This window comes from Rana temporaria, chromosome 12 (genome assembly GCF_905171775.1).
Source record: "Rana temporaria chromosome 12, aRanTem1.1, whole genome shotgun sequence".
NCBI lineage: Eukaryota > Metazoa > Chordata > Amphibia > Anura > Ranidae > Rana > Rana temporaria.
The window spans coordinates 138539629-138559953 of record NC_053500.1 but is presented as its reverse complement, the minus strand read 5'-3'; the positions used below and the strand labels follow the sequence as shown (position 1 = coordinate 138559953).

The window sequence follows — 20325 nt, the reverse complement described above, 5'->3', positions numbered from 1 at the left end:
CTTCCCCCCATTATCCAGCCACTGTCTCCCCACATTATCCAGCCACTGTCTCCCCCCATGCAGCAATGTCTCCCCCCATTATCCAGCCACTGTCTTCCCCCATTATCCAGCCACTGTCTTCCCCCCATTATCCAGCCACTGTCTTCCCCCCATTATCCAGCCACTGTCTCCCCCCATGCAGCAATGTCTCCCCCCATTATCCAGCCACTGTCTTCCCCCCATTATCCAGCCACTGTCTTCCCCCCATTATCCAGCCACTGTCTTCCCCCCATTATCCAGCCACTGTCTTCCCCCCATTATCCAGCCACTGTCTTCCCCCCATTATCCAGCCACTGTCTTCCCCCCATTATCCAGCCACTGTCTTCCCCCCATTATCCAGCCACTGTCTTCCCCCATTATCCAGCCACTGTCTTCCCCCCATTATCCAGCCACTGTCTTCCCCCCATTATCCAGCCACTGTCTTCCCCCCATTATCCAGCCACTGTCTTCCCCCCATTATCCAGCCACTGTCTTCCCCCCATTATCCAGCCACTGTCTTCCCCCCATTATCCAGCCACTGTCTTCCCCCCATTATCCAGCCACTGTCTTCCCCCCATTATCCAGCCACTGTCTTCCCCCCATTATCCAGCCACTGTCTCCCATATGCAGACATTGTCTCCCCCCATATCCCCCTTACCTGCATCCGCTGCTGCCGCCGACTGTTTAACACGCGCGGGTAGTGTAATGATTGGTGCCGCGCTGCGTACAGACACTCCCCCTTGCTCGGGATTGGACAGTTCACCCGAGCAAGGGGGAGTGTCTATACGCGGCGCCAATCATTACAGCTGTAATGATTCGTGCCGAGCTGCGTACACACACTCCCCCTTGCTCGGGATTGGACAGTTCACCCGAGCAAGGGGGAGTGTCTGTACGCTGCGCGGCGCCAATCATTACACTCCCTGCGCGTGTTAAACAGTCGGCGGCAGCGCGGATTCGGCGGGATGCGACGTAACGGCGGCGGGATGCGGCAAGTATTCTATTTCGGTATCGGGGGTATTTGCGGGAGTACGAGTACTCCCGCAAATACTCGGTATCGGGACAACCCTAATAATTATCGCCATCATTGAATGGACACAATTCAGCCAATTTGAATATTTGACTGACTGTCATCATATATATATATATATATATATATATATATAATTTACAAACGAAACTTTAAACACGTTTTTTTGTAAGCCTGCCCTGTTGATGAGTTTGACCTTCTTCTACATACACATATGGTCACAGACCTGATTTTATTGGGCAGTTCAGGAACTTTTTCCCCTGTTGTTGTTGCTCCTGCAGGAAGCCTGGCTTCTGACCCGGGAAAGAGAGCTCAAAACCGAGGTCCGGAAGGGAAGAGATAAGGAGATAGAACTGGTGATTCAGCGTCTGGAGTCAGAGATGTCAACAGCAAGGGAGGAATGTGAAAGAGCCGCTGAGAACAGGTACGAAAAATGTATTCTTCTACCAAGCGGAACAGTAACAAAATTTAGAGGCGCATTTACTAAATGCAAATAGGTGAAGCATCACTTTGCAAAGGATACCCAATTACATGCAAGGAAAAAAATTAAAATGCATTTTTGCTTGCACATGATTGGATGATGGAAGTCAGCAGAGCTTCCCCTCATTTACTACTACTGTAAGCTCTGGAGCAAATGCCCTTTCAGATTGTGAAGTCTATTTGCCTTTAGTAAATCAACCCCATTGATTCATTACTGGAAATGTAACGTAATCATTTCGCTTTTCTGTATGGTTTATGTGCTGCAGTTAAAAATAAAATGTCGATTACAGCATTGGAATCGGTGATAGTCTACGCAGGTTGTCTTTTTTTTGATAATGTAGACCAGGGGTCCCCAACCCCCAGGCTGTGGACCAGTGCCGGTGTTTTTCGTCAGAATTGGTAACGGAAGTGACGTTCCGTCACCGCCATCTTGGTACACCCCGCACTCCCCCTTAGTAGGGATACTCTGAGAAGGGGGAAGCAGACATCTTGGTACACCCCGCACTCCTCCATAGTAGGGATACTCTGAGAAGGGGGAAGCAGACATCTTGGTACACCCTGCACTCCTCCATAGTAGGGATACTCTGAGAAGGGGGAAGCAGACATCTTGGTACACCCTGCACTCCTCCATAGTAGGGATACTCTGAGAAGGGGGAGGCGGACATCTTGGTATGCCCCGCACTCCTCCATAGTAGGGATACTCTGAGAAGGGGGAAGCGGACATCTTGGTACACCCCGCACTCCTCCATAGTAGGGATACTCTGAGAAGGGGGAGGCGGACATCTTGGTACACCCCGCACTCCTCCATAGTAGGGATACTCTGAGAAGGGGGAAGCGGACATCTTGGTACACCCCGCACTCCTCCATAGTAAGGATACTCTGAGAAGAAGGAGGCGGACATTTTGGTACACCCACCGGAGTTTTGCATTTTACACTTATATTTAACAGGAAAGTGAGTTTATATAGAGAAATTCAGTACTTAGAACTCCGTCTGACTGTTAGGACGTTGAATTTTAAAACCAGCGGCATGCCTGCTCATCTCACAGGTTTGCTAATCTGACAGAAGTCCGCTGCTTTTAAAATTCAATATCTAACCAGTCAGACGGACTTCTAAGTCCTGTATTTCATTATATAAACTCACTTTCCTATTAAAAATAAGTGTAAAACTCCGGTGGGTGTAACAAGATGTCCGCTTTCCCCTTCTCAGAGTATCCTTAATATGGAGTATAGCAAGATGGCGGTGACAGAATGTCACTTCCGTTACCAATTCTGATGGGTTACCAATTCTGATGGGTTACCAATTCTGATGGGTCGCCAAATCTGACGAAACGGGGAGAGGCCATGTCATAGGGCTCAACCTGTGGCCCTCCAGCTGTTGCGGAACTACACGTCCCATGAGGCATTGCAAGGCTGAGAGTTACAAGAATGACTCCCAAAGGCAGAGGCATGATGGGACTTGTAGTTCCCCAACAGCTGGAGGGCTACAGGTTGAGCACCCATGCCATAGGGGTTTGCGGTGGGCAGAGCAAGCTGGCACAACCTGCACTGCCACCCTCTGACCACCAGAGGGCGCCTGCTCCCCTTCTCCTAGCACTACTACCCCCTTCCCTCTCTCTGTGGTCAAGAGGAAGGGGAGGGAGGAGAGCTGGGTCGGGGACAGGATGTAATGGCACTGGTGAGACTCAGCAACCACCACACACATCCCCTTCCCTAGGGGATAAGCTGTATCCCCCCCCTCAAGGTGACAAGCTTAAGCCCCCCCCCCCCCAGTGGTAAGCTGCAAACCCCCCAACCAAAGTGACAGGCTGCAAATAACACCACGCCCCCCACCCATAACAACCCTCCCCTCTTTCCCCGGTCCATGACTTCCGAGTGGCCAGTCCCTGGTGCCGGGAGGTTGGGGACCTCCGATTTAGACCGTTATTCTAAATGACATTTTTGGAGTGAAATAGTTGTTTTGGATGATCCAATATAGCCGAACAATCTCCATCATTTCCTCATCTCTGGGTAATGTGATATCTCGCTGCGTGGTTTTATTGCCGAGACCCTAGACGTTATGGGTCATGTGATTTCTTAGTCGGCAGTCTCCCCAGCCTTGGGGTTGCATGGTGTTTGAATGGGCTGTCATCGCTCCTCAAGGCATGAAAAAAATAGGTCCTGGAAAAAAAAAATGTCAGTGTAGGCCAACATGAGGTGTTGCAATATATTCAGGTGCATTGCAGTGCAATGTAGCTTTTTTGGGGGTTCTTCTGACTTTGCAATGCACATCTACATGTGCATTGTAGATGTGCCAGAAGATTAACCCAAGGTTTCTCAATCTGGGGTTCATCTACGATCTAACCGATAAGCGCAGGCAGGTGATGAGTAGATCATGTCCCCCAACCCAACCGACCCTCCATCTCCTCCCACATGCAGAACCCTGCAGAAAAGTAACCGCGTCTGGACTGAATCGCAGCTGGTCCGCCTTTTCTGTCTATCCCAAATCGCTTGTATGTGAGATTCCATGGGATGGATGAGAAAGGAAGGTTGTTGGGAATCACTACTGGAACAGGTAGTAACGTGTCGCAGCAGCTTCCCTGTGCTGCTCAGGTTTGTCCCAGAATTGATTATTAAAGCGGAGTTTCACCCTAAAGTGGAACTTTCGCTCATTTGACACAATTGGCACTTTCCGGGGGGAAAAGGAACAGTCAAAAACAGGTATCCTTTCCCACTTCCGGGAGTCCGGGCCGCGGCTTGTGACCGTGGCTTTCTCCTCCCCTGGCCAATAGGAGAGAGGAGTGGGGCCTCGCGAATGCGCAGTAGGGTTTCCGGCATGAAGCTAAAAGGCTACCCTGCCGGGTTCCCTTACCCTCAATGGCGGCAGCAGCACCCGACAGCTGATGGAAACATCAGTTGCGGTGCCGACATCGAGGGACTTCAGGACAGGTAAGTGCTCATTTATTAAAAGTCAGCAGCTGAATGATCTTGAGTAGGACGGGGGCTACAACTGCATGAGGCACTGTGATGTGAACGGGAACTTAGGACACTGTTGGACTGTTTTTAAAGTGGGGCTTTGGACACTGATGTAAAGGGGTGATGTGAATGGGGGGGGGCGGCGGCGGCGGCGGCGGCTGAGGACAGTGCTGTACACGGGGGGGGGGGGCTGTGACAGTGCTGTACACGGGGGGGGCTGTGACAGTGCTGTACACGGGGGGGGGCTGTGACAGTGCTGTACACGGGGGGGGCTGTGACAGTGCTGTACACGGGGGGGGGCTGTGACAGTGCTGTACACGGGGGGGGCTGTGACAGTGCTGTACACGGGGGGGGCTGTGACAGTGCTGTACACGGGGGGGGGGGGCTGTGACAGTGCTGTACACGGGGGGGGGGGGGCTGTGACAGTGCTGTACACGGGGGGGGCTGTGACAGTGCTGTACACGGGGGGGGGGCTGTGACAGTGCTGTACACGGGGGGGGCTGTGACAGTGCTGTACACGGGGGGGCTGTGGGCAGTGCTGTAAACGGGAGTGGTGGACCCCCATGAATTTTAATTCTGTAGAATGACCCCTCTGTCTGATCTGGGAGAGATTTTCACACAAGATGTTTTCTGTTGTAGAATTAAAAGAGTTCGTGAGAAATACGAATCGGAAGTGCAGGAATTGGAGCAGTCGGAACGGAAGCTGCAAGACCGCTGCAACCAGCTGAAGGAGCGAGTGGCGGAGCTGGAGGGGGAGCAGATTCGACTGCAGGGGCATCTGAAGCAGAGAGAGCAGGAGGTGGAGGACATCAGGAAGGTGAGGCGGAAGGGGCCACACCTCTGTGAATAAGATATTAACCACTTGCTGAACGCGCTATAGCCGATGACGTCCAATCCGTGATCGCACGCCTCCGGACACAGCTGATCACAGAGCAGGGTAAAGAGCGGCTCTTTACCACGTGATTATCTGTCCAATCACAGCTGATCGCGAAGTAAACAGAAGCCGGTTATCAGCATTTCTTTCCTCCTGCTGACAGCATGAGGAGTGGAGAGCCAATAAGCGGCTTGTGTGAAAGGGACCTCTACATTGATAATCTGTGTCTTGATTATCAGTCCAGCCTCATCAATGAAGGAGGAAAAGTACTTTGTTATACATTTTTTGCAAACAAACTATAAAAAAAACGTAACTTTTTATTTATTTTTTGTTATTAAGCAAAAAATAAAAACCCCAGAGGTGATTAAATACCACCAGAAGAAATCTCTATTTGTGTGAATAAAATGATAAAAATTTCATTTGGGTACAGTGTTGCATGACCGCGCAATTGTCCTTCAAAGTGTGACAGTGCTGAAAGCTGAAAATTGGCCTGGGCAGGATGGGGGTAAAAGTGCCCTGTAGGCAAGGGGTTAAATTATCAGGAGAAGATGGACTTTAATGGCACCACATACACATGGTAACTGTTACAAATCAAAAGGTTTATTTTACAAAAATATATAAGACAACAAACACATTTAAAATATTAGTGATTGGCATTTAAAATATTAGTGATTGGCATAACAGGCATATTCAATTTAAAAGCCGGAGTGGAACCTCGGATTAGGAGCCTAATACGTTCCAGGAGAATGCTTGTAATCCAAAACACTTGCATATCAAAGCAGATTTCCCCATAGAAGTCAATGGAAGCGAAAAGAATTTGTTCCGCATTGACTTCTTTGGCATGCAATACCGCATGTGGCCAGAGGTGGTGGGGGGGGGGGCGCAACGGAGAGCCTCAGAAATACTCGGACTTCTCGGAAACACTCGAACTGAGTATTTCCGAAAAAACTCGAACCATTCCGAGTGTCACGAGCGCCCCCCGCACCTCTGGCCAAACGCAGTACTGCACACCCAATTGGCATGTATTCTGCTCATTTCGCGAGACAACACTCGCAAACCGAGTCAGGGTTTAAAAAAAAAAAAATAATAATTTGCTCGTTATTCAAAACGCTTGTTAACTCATAAACCAAGGTTCCACTGTACAAATATCAGCCCCGGTTCAACAGTTAGTCCTTGGGACAGTTCAACCACTTCTGGCTCAAGTCTATTTCTGGCACTTTTTGCTTACAAGTTAAAATCTTTTTTCTTTTGCTTGAAAATGACTAAGAAAAAAAAAAAAAAATTATATATATATCCCAGATTCAGTAAGCAATTGCGCCTGCGTAACCATAGTTACGCAGCGCAATTGCTGACTTGCGCCGGCGTAACGAGTTCTCCTGATTCAGAGAACTCGTTAAGCCGACTGCAGCCTAAAATCTGCGTGGCATAAGGCTCTTATGCCACGCAGATTTTAGGCTGCATTCTTGCGATGACCGCTAGGGGGCGCTCCCATTGTGGTCAGCGTATAGTACGCAAATTGCATACTTGCGCCGATTCACAATGTTGCGCGCCCCCTGCGTACGCAAGTTACGTCGTTTCCGTACGGCGTGTTTAGCGTAAGGCTGCCCCTTCTAATAGCAGGGGCAGCCAATGCTAAACTATACCCGGCGTTCCCGCGTCGCGACGTTCGAATTTTACGTCGTTTGCGTAAGTGAATCGTGAATGGCGCTGGACGCCATTCACGTTCACTTTGAAGCAAATGACGTCCTTGCGACGTCATTTGCCGCAATGCACGTCGGGGAAAGTTTCCCGACGGAGCATGCGCTCGGCGCGGGAGCGCGCCTAAATTTAAATGATTCCCCCCCACGGCGGGATCATTTACATTGCGCGCGCTTACGCCGGGCAATTTTGACGGCGCGCCCTCGCAATTTACGGAGCTACTGCTCCGTGAATCGAGGGCAGTGCAAAATATTTGCGGGGGCGCATGGCAAAACCGTTGCCCTGCGCCTCCGCAAATAGAGCGCAATTCTTTCTGAATCCGGGCCAATATTCTCTCATGTTAGCCAAGACCCTAGGGAATAACATGGCGGTCGTTGCAATATTTTATGTCACACAGTATTTGCGCAGCGGTCTTTCAAATGTGATATTTTTTTTATTTTATTTTTTAAATACACATTTTTAAATAAAAAAAAAATAAGAAAGCAGTAAAGTAAGCCCAATACTTTTTGCATATTGTGAAAGATGACGTTACGCCAAATAAATAGATACCTAAACTGTTCCGCTACTTAAAAATCTCCATAGCGACGTTCAAAAAATAACGGTTACCTGTTTAGAGTTAAAATAAAACAAGTATGGCCGATTCATCATTTTTGGAATTTGGATTTGGTTGTACTCGAAGGGTGGGAATATCCCTTTAGGAGAGTAGAGGAGCGACTGTCCCTTTTTTAATGAGCGCTTTTCTTTGCCGACCAATTGCAGATCACGGATCGGTTAAACGAGGAGAGGAAGAGCCTATCGGATGTGATTCGTCAGGAGTTCGCAGAGCGTCTGGTGGTAACAGAAGAAGAGAACAAGCGGCTGAAGATCGAGGCTTCGGAAGGGCAGGCCCGGCATCGCCTGGAGCTGGAAAGAATCACACGGGAAAAGGAGGAGGAGCTGGAGGAGGTGCACAAAAGGTGAGCGCCGTCCGCGATGATAACCTGTAATGTAATGACACAAGAAATTGGCTTCCATTACAATTCTGATTAAACGCAACCCTGGGCACAAAAATATCTTCCTAGAGATCCACCAAATGTATACATTCACTTTGTCTGCTTTGTAGGGTTTGTTTGCTTCCCCCCCCCTTTTTAGTTAGATTTGTATTTTATTTGTATAATTGCAATTCTTTTTTTTTCAGCCTGGTGGGCTTTTTTTTGTGAGATATCAGGGGACTTAACAGACCCCTGATATGCCCCCTTTGAAACAGGGAAAGAGACTGAGGATTTTTTTATTTACATCATTATGTGTGTTTTTTTTTTTTTTGTTTTTTTTTTTATTATTTATTGCATTTTTTTTTTTTCATCAGCCCTGTTAGGGGCCTTGGTGAGACATCACCGTCCGTGAAAGTATCCCAGTGTGCATGCTCCAAATTAACCCGCAAGAAGCCAATGCCCTCGACGTGAACGACGCCCAGCCCTATTCGCAAACGACGTAAAATTTTCAAAATTCGACGCGGGAACGACGTCCATACTTAACATTAGTACGCCTCATATAGCAGGGGTAACTTTATGCTGAGAAAAGCCTAACGTAAACGGGTATCTGTACTGCGTCGGCCGAGCGTACGCTCGTGAATTCGTGTATCTAGCTGATTTACATATTTCTAGGCGTAAATCAGCGTACACGCCCCTAACGGCCAGCGTAAATATGCAGTTAAGATACGACGGCGTAAGAGACTTACACCAGGCGGATCTAATACAAATCTATGCGTAACTGATTCTAAGAATTAGGCGCATAGATACGACCCCGCACACTCAGAGTTACGCCGGCGTTACTGGAGATACGCCGGCGTAACTTGTACGAGAATCCGGGCCTTAATTCTTATTATATTATCCGCAACGACGCGCCTCATGCAAAGTCCCATCACCTTTTTCTTTCTTTTGTACCCAATATAAGCGGGATGGAGGAATGCCATTGCTGGTTATGTCGGGTCGCATTTATTTCTAGTCGTCCTATAAAAGGTGCCTAACGTTTCCCATTTTCTATCATCAGGGTCAAGTCTGCCATTGTGAAGAAGGAAGAGACTGTGAACAGCCTCCGGAAGCAGTGCGAGGTCAGTACACAGAGAGCGACCATTAACCACTTAACCCCCGGACCTTTAGGCAGCTAAAAGGACCAGGACAGTTTTTGCGATTCGGCACTGCGTCGCTTTAACTGACAATTGCGCGGTCGTGCGACGTGGCTCCCAAACAAAATTGGCGTCCTTTTTTCCCCACAAATAGAGCTTTCTTTTGGTGGTATTTGATCACCTCTGCGGTTTTTAGTTTTTGCGCTATAAACAAAAATAGCAACAATTTTGAAAAAAAAATGCAATATTTTTTTCCTTTTTGCTGTAATAAATATCCCCCAAAAATATATATAAAAATATTTTCCTCAGTTTAGGCCGATACGTATTCTTCTACCTATTTTAGGTTAAAAAAAAAAAATCGCAATAAACGTTTATCGGTTGGTTTGCGTTTACAAAATAGGAGAAAGTTTTATTGCATTTTTATTAATTCTTATTTTTTTTATTACTAATGGCGGCGTTCAGCGATTTTTTGGCGGACAATTTTGACACATTTTTGGGACCATTGTCATTTTCACAGCAAGAAATGCACGGATTACTTATTGGGGGGGACGGGGGGACTTAAAAGCAATCATGTGCGTTTGCATCCAGTACCTCCATAGAAACGCATTGCATTTAGATGAGGGTCTCTGGTGTAAAGGGATGAGGATTGATCTGACCTCTGTCTGCTCTTTCCTGCAGGCGGCGGTAAAGCGAGCCGACCACCTCGAGGCCTTGCTGGAGCAACAACGCAAGCAGCTGTTATCCAAATAGCAGCCATCTCTGTTCAGAACAACCCCACCCCCACCCCCACCCCGGCGGCTCCCTATTCCACTACATAAGGATTTTAGTTTGTATTTTTATTCCAGAATGTTCCCGACATACGTTCTGTTTGGTGCCTCTTGTTTTTTTATCTGTTTAAATATATATTTTTGTTTTTGTAAAAATGTTGTCTCGTGTTTTTATTATTAATCACTACCCCTTAATGACCAGGACATTATTTGCTATTCAGCACTGCACTACTTTAACGGGTAGCTGCGCGCTTGTGTAGCACTGTACTAGGGTTGTCCCAATACTAGATGCTTCACCCGGGGTGATCAGTGCGGTGGGAGAGTAATGCCACGTACACACGATCGGTTCATCCGATGAAAACGGATCGATGGATTTTTTTTCGTCGGATGAAGCCGACTTTCATCAGTGGCGCCTACACACCATCAGTTAAAAATCCGATCGTGTCCAACGCGGTGACGTAAAACACAACGACGTGCAATGCTTCCGAGCATGCGTCGACTTGATTCTGAGCATGCGTGGATTTTTGACCGATGGATTTCCACACAGACGATCGTTTTTTTCTATTGGTTTTTTAACCATCAGAAAATTTAAAAACAGGTTCTATTTATTTTCACTGATGGGGAAAAAAACGATGGAAAAAAAAACAATGGGGCCCACACAAGATCGGTTCGTCCGATGAAAACGGTCCATCAGACGAACCGATCGTGTGTACAGGGCATTACAAGCACCAATCACCCTGTATAGGTTTCAAAGTCTGACAGCCGGTCCATTTCTCCGATACACACACACACACACACACACCCGCGGCTTTCAGCTGCTTTAGTGAAATCAGCAGTGATTGGTGCTTGTAACTTCCCCACACACGATCACCGCTGACTGTCCCCTTATCCTCCTCCAGCCCCCCTCCATTCTACTGCTGTGTCCCTCTCCATGCTGCTGTCCCCCTCTCTTCTGCTCCATCTCCCCCTCCATGCTGCTGGCCGCCTCTCTTCTGCTCTGTGTCCCCCCCCCCCTCTCTCTTCTGCTCTGTGTCCCCCCCCCCTCTCTCTCTTCTGCTGTGTCCCCCCCCCCTCTCTCTTCTCCTGTGTCCCCCCCCTCTCTCTTCTGCTGTGTCCCCCCCCCTCTCTCTTCTGCTCTGTGTCCCCCCCCCCCCTCTCTCTTCTGCTCTGTGTCCCCCCCTCTCTCTTCTGCTCTGTGTCCCCCCCCTCTCTCTTCTGCTGTGTCCCCCCCCCTCTCTCTCTTCTCCTGTGTCCCCCCCCCTCTCTCTTCTGCTGTGTCCCCCCCCCCCTCTCTTCTGCTGTGCCCCCCCCCCCTCTCTCTCTTCTGCTCTGTGTCCCCCCCTCTCTCTTCTGCTCTGTGTCCCCCCTCTCTCTTCTGCTCTGTGTCCCCCCCCTCTTCTGCTCTGTGTCTCCCCCCCCTCTCTCTTCTGCTGTGTCCCCCCCCCCCCTCTCTCTCTTCTCCTGTGTCCCCCCCCTCTCTCTTCTGCTGTGTCCCCCCCCCTCTCTTCTGCTGTGCCCCCCCCCCCCCTCTCTCTCTTCTGCTTTGTGTCCCCCCCTCTCTCTTCTGCTCTGTGTCCCCCCTCTCTCTTCTGCTCTGTGTCCCCCCCCTCTTCTGCTCTGTGTCTCCCCCCCCTCTCTCTTCTGCTCTGTGTCCCCCCCCCTCTCTCTTCTGCTCTGTGTCCCCCCCCCCTCTCTCTTCTGCTCTGTGTCCCCCCCCCCCCCTCTCTCTTCTGCTCTGTGTCCCCCCCCCCTCTCTCTTCTGCTCTGTGTCCCCCCCCCCCTCTCTCTTCTGCTCTGTGTCCCTCCCCCCTCTCTCTTCTGCTCTGTGTCCCTCCCCCCTCTCTCTTCTGCTCTGTGTCCCCCCCCCCCCCCTCTCTCTTCTGCTCTGTGTCCCTCCCCCCTCTCTCTTCTGCTCTGTGTCCCTCCCCCCTCTCTCTTCTGCTCTGTGTCCCCCCCCCCCTCTCTCTTCTGCTCTGTGTCCCCCCCCCCCCCCTCTCTCTTCTGCTCTGTGTCCCTCCCCCCTCTCTCTTCTGCTCTGTGTCCCTCCCCCCTCTCTCTTCTGCTCTGTGTCCCCCCCCCCCCTCTCTCTTCTGCTCTGTGTCTCCCCCCCTCTCTCTTCTGCTCTGTGTCCCCCCCCCCCCTCTCTCTTCTGCTCTGTGTCCCTCCCCCCTCTCTCTTCTGCTCTGTGTCCCCCCCCCCCCTCTCTCTTCTGCTCTATGCAGATTCTCCCCCCAAGTACACCACTGCCCTTAAAGCGGAGCTCCACCCAAAATTGGAATCTCCTTATCTCACTCCACCCCCCCTTGGATGACCCATTTGGAACCCTTTCAGGGGCGGGGGGGGGGGACAGGTACCTGTCAACCACTTCGAGAAGATTGCGACGTGATCACGCTGAAGTTCGGCCGCCCCACCGCCGGGGGCCATTCGTAAATCACAGTACGCTTTGCGCATGCGCAGTAGGGAACCGGCTGTGAAGCTGAAAGGCTTCACTACGGGGTTCCCTTACTACGAATGGTGGCGGCAGCACCCGAGAGCCAATGGAAAAAACTGCTGGGGTGCCGACGTCACTGGATTCCAGGACAGGTGTCAATATATTAAAAGTCAGCAGCTACAATATGTGTAGCTGCCGACTTAAATTTTTTTGCTGGGGGGGAGGGGGAGACAACAACTACACTTTAATTTACAAACACATCACACTGCAGGACATAGGAAATGTGGAGGGAAACGCGTTGGAAGCATGGCTTGGCTGAGGCCCTCATTTCACACATCCCCAGTTTTATAGTGATATACGATGCATAGGATCTTTTTGTCTCATTGGAGTTGGGATGGGCCCTGTCCTTGCCAGCACCCCCCGCGGTGTACTACAGGAGGGGGGGGGGACTTCACTGGATCCTTAAGTGGCCCCCCCCCTATTGGTTGTCTGGTCACAAAGAATGGGATGCATTGTTTTTTTCCCCCCATCAGGAAACCAGACGAGTGAGAAAAGGCCCTGAATGAGGCTGGAGGGCTCTCCACACAAGTGGCCGCGTCAAGTGGGGATGGCGAGTCGAGCAAAGCTGCCCATCACCCGCCATCAATTCCGGCTTCCTGTACGGCGGCTGCGCTGCGGCTCGTTGTTCTCTTATCAGTAAATCTCACAGAGGGTTTCACTTCTGCACATCGCTGCTGCGGCTTCATCACATAAACTCCTCTTATTCATGTTTAACACTATGAGGGAGATTTACTAAAGCCGGAGAATCTGCCGCAGCCAATCAGCTTCTAACTGGCCAGGAATTTTCTGGAACTTTGTTTACAAGTTTTAATCAGTTATTTTTTTACTAGAAAATTACTTACAACCCCCAAACAGTTTATAGATCTATATATATATCTATCTATCTATCTATCTATCTATCTATCTATCTATCTATATATATATATATTAGTGCTGTCAAGCGATTACAATTTTTAATCGCATTAATGTCATAGTTAATTCACGATTAATCGCGCCAAAATTTTTTTTTTTGTTTTCTTATTTATTTTTTATTTTTTTATAATATTAAATTGTGTTTTTTTTATTTTTTTACATTTTGATCACTTTTATTGCTGTCACAAGGAATGTAAACATCCCTTGTGACAGCAATAGGTGGTGACAGGTACTCTTTATGGAGGGATCGGGGGTCTAAAAGACCTCCGAGCCCTCCTTTGCACTTCAAAGTATTCAGATCGCCGAAAACGGCGATTCTGAATACTGTGTACTTTTTTAAATCCGGCGCCATTGGCAGCCGAGAAACCCGGAAGTGACGTCATGACGTCGTTTCAATGCGGAGACTGAATCAAAGCCGTTTACGGCTTAGTGTCAGTCTCCAACCTGGACACAGAACGCGGCGGATGGAGGATCGGGTCTCCCGGTGGGACGGGAGGCCCGGTCAGAGCGGCGAAAGGCCGCGGGAGGGGGGGGATGTCCCCTCCCGCTCCTCCGGCATAACAACCGATCGGCTTTTAGCCGCATCAGTTGTTATGTTTGGATAGCCGATCGCCCGCTCTAAACAACGGTACCGGGATGATGCCTGCGGCTGCAGGCATCATCCCGGTATAACCCCCGAACGCCGCCTCGTTAATCGCGCGATAAAAAAATTGACGGCGTTAACGTGGGTTTGCGTTAACGCCGTTAATAGCGCGTTTAACTGACAGCACTACTCTATACATGTATATAGAGAGAGAGAGAGAGATTTTTTTAGCAGTATTTTATGTCGCACGGTATTTGCACAGCGGTTTTTCAAACGCATTTTTTTTGGGGGGGAAAAAAAATACACTTTAACCACTTAAGCCCCGGACCATTTTGCTGGTCAAAGACCCGGCCACTTTTTGCGATTCGGCACCGAGTCGCTTTAACCGACAATTGCGCGGTCGTGCGACGTGGTTTCCAAACAAAATTGACATCCTTTTTTCCCCCCACAAATAGAGCTTTCTTTTGGTGGTATTTGATCACCTCTGCGGTTTTTTTTTGGCACTATAAACAAAAATAAAGCGAAAAGTTTGGAAAAAAAAGTAATATTTTGGGACACTAGTAATATGATGGGACACTATTCCTCCCGCTGACACCAATGACGAGACACTATTCCCCCCGCTGACACCAATGATGGGGCACTATTCCTCCCGCTGACACCAATGATGGGGCACTATTCCCCCAGTGACACCAAATGATGGGACACTATTCCTCCCACTGACACCAATGATGGGGGCACTATTCCTCCCACTGACACCAATGATGGGACACTATTCCTCCCACTGACACCAATGATGGGTCACTATTCCTCCCACTGACACCAATGATGGGGGCACTATTCCCCCAGTGACACCAAATGATGGGACACTATTCCTCCCGCTGACACCAATGATGGGGCACTATTCCTCCCGCTGACACCAAATGATGGGACGCTATTCCTCCCGCTGACACCAATGATGGGGGCACTATTCCTCCCACTGACACCAATGATGGGACACTATTCCTCCCACTGACACCAATGATGGGGCACTATTCCTCCCACTGACACCAATGCTGGGGCACTATTCCTCCCACTGACACCAATGATGGGGCACTATTCCTCCCACTGACACCAATGATGGGGCACTATTCCTCCCACTGACACCAATGCTGGGGCACTATTCCTCCCACTGACACCAATGCTGGGGCACTATTCCTCCCACTGATACCAATTGTCAGGGTTCTTCTCATATACAATTATCCATAATATGAAGATCAATGACATTTGCAGCCTAACCTTCACCTGTGTTTAGAATCTCAGGTGTTTACTGGTCTCAAGACTATAAAAGAAACCCGAGCGGTGGGTTTGCAGGAGAGTCTTATGTACACACTAATCTCTGGTAAATTACGAGGAGATTTACTCTTCACACAGAAACTAACAAGTTTCATCACTTGGAAAGTACAAGTCTGAGGGGGAAAGTACAAGTCTGAGGGGTTTATTTACTAAAGGCAAATCTTGTGCACTTGGAAGTTCAGTCGCTGTAGATCCGAGGGGGACATGCAAGGAAAAAAAACAGCATTATTGCTTGTACATGATTGGATAATAGAAATCAGCAGAGCTTCCCCTCATTTGATCTGCACTTGTAGTACAAAGTGGATTTGCCTTTAGTAATTCAACCCCCTATGTCTCATTATTTATAGAGCTCAACAAGATCAGGGTTCCCAGAGCATCCCTTATGTCAGAGTACCCCCTTACATCAGAGTCGGCAGCGTCCCCCCCCCCTTAAATCAGAGTCTGCAGAGTCCCCCCCTTACATCAGAGTCTGCAGAGTCCCCCCCTTACAGTGAAAGGGAACTCTGTGGTCTCTGGTGTGAAGGGGGAACTCTTTTTATTAACTCATCATATGATTAGAAATGTTATTCAATAGCAAAATATATGTATAGTTTATACTATGAAACAAAAATTGCTGTGCGCCGCGAAAGTGTTCAGGTTTGACTTGAAGAAAAAGGTGGCAACCCTAGGTGTATAATTATAGGGGGGGAGGGGGTATAAAGTAAACAGGAAGTGTAATAGAAGTAAACAGGAAGTGTAATAGAAGTAAACAGGAAGTGTAGAGGTATACAGGAAGTGTAATAGAAGTAAACAGGAAGTGTAGAGGTATGCAGGAAGTGTAATAGAAGTAAACAGGAAGTGTAGAGGTATACAGGGAGTGTATGGGGGGGGGGGGGAATACAGCGGTGTATGGAAAATACAGGAAGTGCATGGAGGTATACAAGGGGAGTATGGGGGGGGGGTAATACAGGGAGTGTATGAGGGCAATACAGAGGTAGGGTGACCACATTTCCAAACTACCATTCAGGGACACCCTCCCTTCCCAAAAATCAGCTTGTGCTGTAACAAATCCCAGCACAGTGATTGGACACAAGAGGCGGGATTTATGATTTCTCCAATCACAAGCAGGGGGCGGGATTGTGCTCCTCCAGGCATTCCCGGCCAGGACAAGTACTGTCTGTGAGTAAAGTGGTGATGTGGCGCCTTTTTTTGGGGGCATCAGGCCCGGGAGGTGGCTGTGTCAGTTTCAATCCGGGACACTGTATTGTCCTGGAATGAATGTGCCCGGGACAGACTTGCAAAATGCGGGACTGTCCCGGGCAATCCGGGACACGTGGTCATCCTAGACATTGCAGAGGAGACACTGAAGAGGAGACACTGAAGAGGACACACCGCGGAGGAGACACTGAAGAGGACACACCGCGGAGGAGACACTGAAGAGGACACACCGCGGAGGAGACACTGAAGAGGACACACCGCGGAAGAGACACTGAAGAGGACACACCCTGGAAAAGACACTGAAAAGGACACACCGCGGAGGAGACACTGAAGAGGACACACCCTGGAAAAGACACTGAAGAGGACACACCGCGGAGGAGACACTGAAGAGGACACACCGCGGAGGAGACACTGAAGAGGACACACCGCGGAGGAGACACTGAAGAGGACACACCGCGGAGGAGACACTGAAGAGGACACACCGCGGAGGAGACACACCGCGGAGGAGACACTGAAGGAGGACACACCGCGGAGGAGACACTGAAGGAGGACACACCGCGGAGGAGACACTGAAGGAGGACACACCGCGGAGGAGACACTGAAGGAGGACACACCGCGGAGGAGACACTGAAGAGGACACACCGCGGAGGAGACACTGAAGAGGACACACCGCGGAGGAGACACTGAAGAGGACACACCGCGGAAGAGACACTGAAGAGGACACACCCTGGAAAAGACACTGAAAAGGACACACCGCGGAGGAGACACTGAAGAGGACACACCCTGGAAAAGACACTGAAGAGGACACACCGCGGAGGAGACACTGAAAAGGACACACCGCAGAGGAGACACTGAAAAGGACACACCGCGGAGGAGACACTGAAGAGGACACACCCTGGAAAAGACACTGAAAAGGACACACCGCGGAGGAGACACTGAAGAGGACACACCGCGGAGGAGACACTGAAAAGGACACACCGCGGAGGAGACACTGAAAAGGACACACCGCGGAGGAGACACTGAAAAGGACACACCGCGGAGGAGACACTGAAGGAGGACACACCGCGGAGGAGACACTGAAGGAGGACACACCGCGGAGGAGACACTGAAGGAGGACACACCGCGGAGGAGACACTGAAGGAGGACACACCGCGGAGGAGACACTGAAGGAGGACACACCGCGGAGGAGACACTGAAGGAGGACACACCGCGGAGGAGACACTGAAGAGGACACACCGCAGAGGAGACACTGAAAAGGACACACCGCGGAGGAGACACTGAAGAGGACACACCGCGGAGGAGACACTGAAGAGGACACACCGCGGAGGAGACACTGAAGAGGACACACCCTGGAGGAGACACTGAAAAGGACACACCGCGGAGGAGACACTGAAGAGGACACACTGCAGAGAAGACACTGAAAAGGACACACCGCGGAGGAGACACTGAAAAGGACACACCGCAGAGAAGACCCTGAAAAGGACACCGCAGAGAAGACCCTGAAAAGGACACACCGCGGAGGAGACACTGGAGAGGACACACCGCGGAGGAGACACTGAAGGAGGACACACCGCGGAGGAGACACTGAAGGAGGACACACCGCGGAGGAGACACTGGAGAGGACACACCGCGGAGGAGACACTGGAGAGGACACACCGCGGAGGAGACACTGGAGAGGACACACCGCGGAGGAGACACTGGAGAGGACACACCGCGGAGGAGACACTGGAGAGGACACACCGCGGAGGAGACACTGGAGAGGACACACCGCGGAGGAGACACTGGAGAGGACACACCGCGGAGGAGACACTGGAGAGGACACACCGCGGAGGAGACACTGGAGAGGACACACCGCGGAGGAGACACTGAAGGAGGACACACCGCGGAGGAGACACTGGAGAGGACGCACCGTGGAGGAGACACTGAAGGAGGACGCACTGCGGAGGAGACACTGGAGAGGACACACCGCGCAGGAGACACTGAAGGAGGACACACCGCGGAGGAGACACTGGAGAGGACACACCGTGGAGGAGACACTGAAGGAGGACACACTGCGGAGGAGACACTGGAGAGGACACACCGCAGAGGAGACACTGAAAAGGACACACCGCGGAGGAGACACTGAAGAGGACACACCGCGGAGGAGACACTGAAGAGGACACACCACAGAGGAGACACTGAAAAGGACACACCACAGAGGAGACACTGAAAAGGACACACCGCAGAGGAGACACTGAAAAGGACACACTGCAGAGAAGACACTGAAGAGGACACACCGCAGAGGAGACACTGAAAAGGACACACCGCGGAGGAGACACTGAAGAGGACACACCACAGAGGAGACACTGAAAAGGACACCCTGCGGAGGAGACACTGAAAAGGACACACCGCAGAGAAGACCCTGAAAAGGACACCGCAGAGAAGACCCTGAAAAGGACACACCGCGGAGGAGACACTGAAGGAGGACACACCGCGGAGGAGACACTGGAGAGGACACACCGCGGAGGAGACACTGAAGGAGGACACACCGCGGAGGAGACACTGAAGGAGGACACACCGCGGAGGAGACACTGGAGAGGACACACCGCGGAGGAGACACTGGAGAGGACACACCGCGGAGGAGACACTGGAGAGGACACACCGCGGAGGAGACACTGGAGAGGACACACCGCGGAGGAGACACTGGAGAGGACACACCGCGGAGGAGACACTGAAGGAGGACACACCGCGGAGGAGACACTGAAGGAGGACACACCGCGGAGGAGACACTGAAGGAGGACACACCGCGGAGGAGACACTGAAGAGGACACACCGCGGAGGAGACACTGAAGAGGACACACCGCGGAGGAGACACTGAAGAGGACACACCGCGGAAGAGACACTGAAGAGGACACACCCTGGAAAAGACACTGAAAAGGACACACCGCGGAGGAGACACTGAAGAGGACACACCCTGGAAAAGACACTGAAGAGGACACACCGCAGAGGAGACACTGAAAAGGACACACCGCGGAGGAGACACTGAAGAGGACACACCCTGGAAAAGACACTGAAAAGGACACACCGCGGAGGAGACACTGAAGAGGACACACCGCGGAGGAGACACTGAAAAGGACACACCGCGGAGGAGACACTGAAAAGGACACACCGCGGAGGAGACACTGAAAAGGACACACCGCGGAGGAGACACTGAAAAGGACACACCGCGGAGGAGACACTGAAGGAGGACACACCGCGGAGGAGACACTGAAGGAGGACACACCGCGGAGGAGACACTGAAGGAGGACACACCGCGGAGGAGACACTGAAGGAGGACACACCGCGGAGGAGACACTGAAGGAGGACACACCGCGGAGGAGACACTGAAGAGGACACACCGCAGAGGAGACACTGAAAAGGACACACCGCGGAGGAGACACTGAAGAGGACACACCGCGGAGGAGACACTGAAGAGGACACACCGCGGAGGAGACACTGAAGAGGACACACCCTGGAGGAGACACTGAAAAGGACACACCGCGGAGGAGACACTGAAGAGGACACACTGCAGAGAAGACACTGAAAAGGACACACCGCGGAGGAGACACTGAAAAGGACACACCGCAGAGAAGACCCTGAAAAGGACACCGCAGAGAAGACCCTGAAAAGGACACACCGCGGAGGAGACACTGAAGGAGGACACACCGCGGAGGAGACACTGGAGAGGACACACCGCGGAGGAGACACTGAAGGAGGACACACCGCGGAGGAGACACTGAAGGAGGACACACCGCGGAGGAGACACTGGAGAGGACACACCGCGGAGGAGACACTGGAGAGGACACACCGCGGAGGAGACACTGGAGAGGACACACCGCGGAGGAGACACTGGAGAGGACACACCGCGGAGG

The 20325-nt window shown here is 51.0% G+C and overlaps 1 protein-coding gene and 1 long non-coding RNA gene across 3 annotated transcripts in view; one reads left to right on the top strand and one right to left on the bottom strand.

Annotated features, from left to right (window-relative positions):
* CEP131 (centrosomal protein 131) overlaps nucleotides 1-10076 on the top strand; it is a gene marked incomplete at its 5' end in the record, with an annotated part of 28388 nt that extends 18312 nt beyond the window's left edge. For both annotated transcript variants that reach the window (XM_040330948.1, XM_040330947.1), the window contains 5 exon segments: nucleotides 1327-1469; nucleotides 5117-5294; nucleotides 7809-8005; nucleotides 9078-9138; nucleotides 9832-10076. In XM_040330948.1, coding sequence (XP_040186882.1) covers nucleotides 1327-1469; nucleotides 5117-5294; nucleotides 7809-8005; nucleotides 9078-9138; nucleotides 9832-9903 — 651 coding nt within the window.
* The window catches only part of LOC120919011, a 78496-nt gene continuing 65941 nt past the window's right edge, over nucleotides 7771-20325 (bottom strand). The window contains exon 2 of the long non-coding RNA XR_005744502.1: nucleotides 7771-8029. This is a non-coding gene — a long non-coding RNA (uncharacterized LOC120919011). The remainder of the gene's footprint in view (nucleotides 8030-20325) is intronic.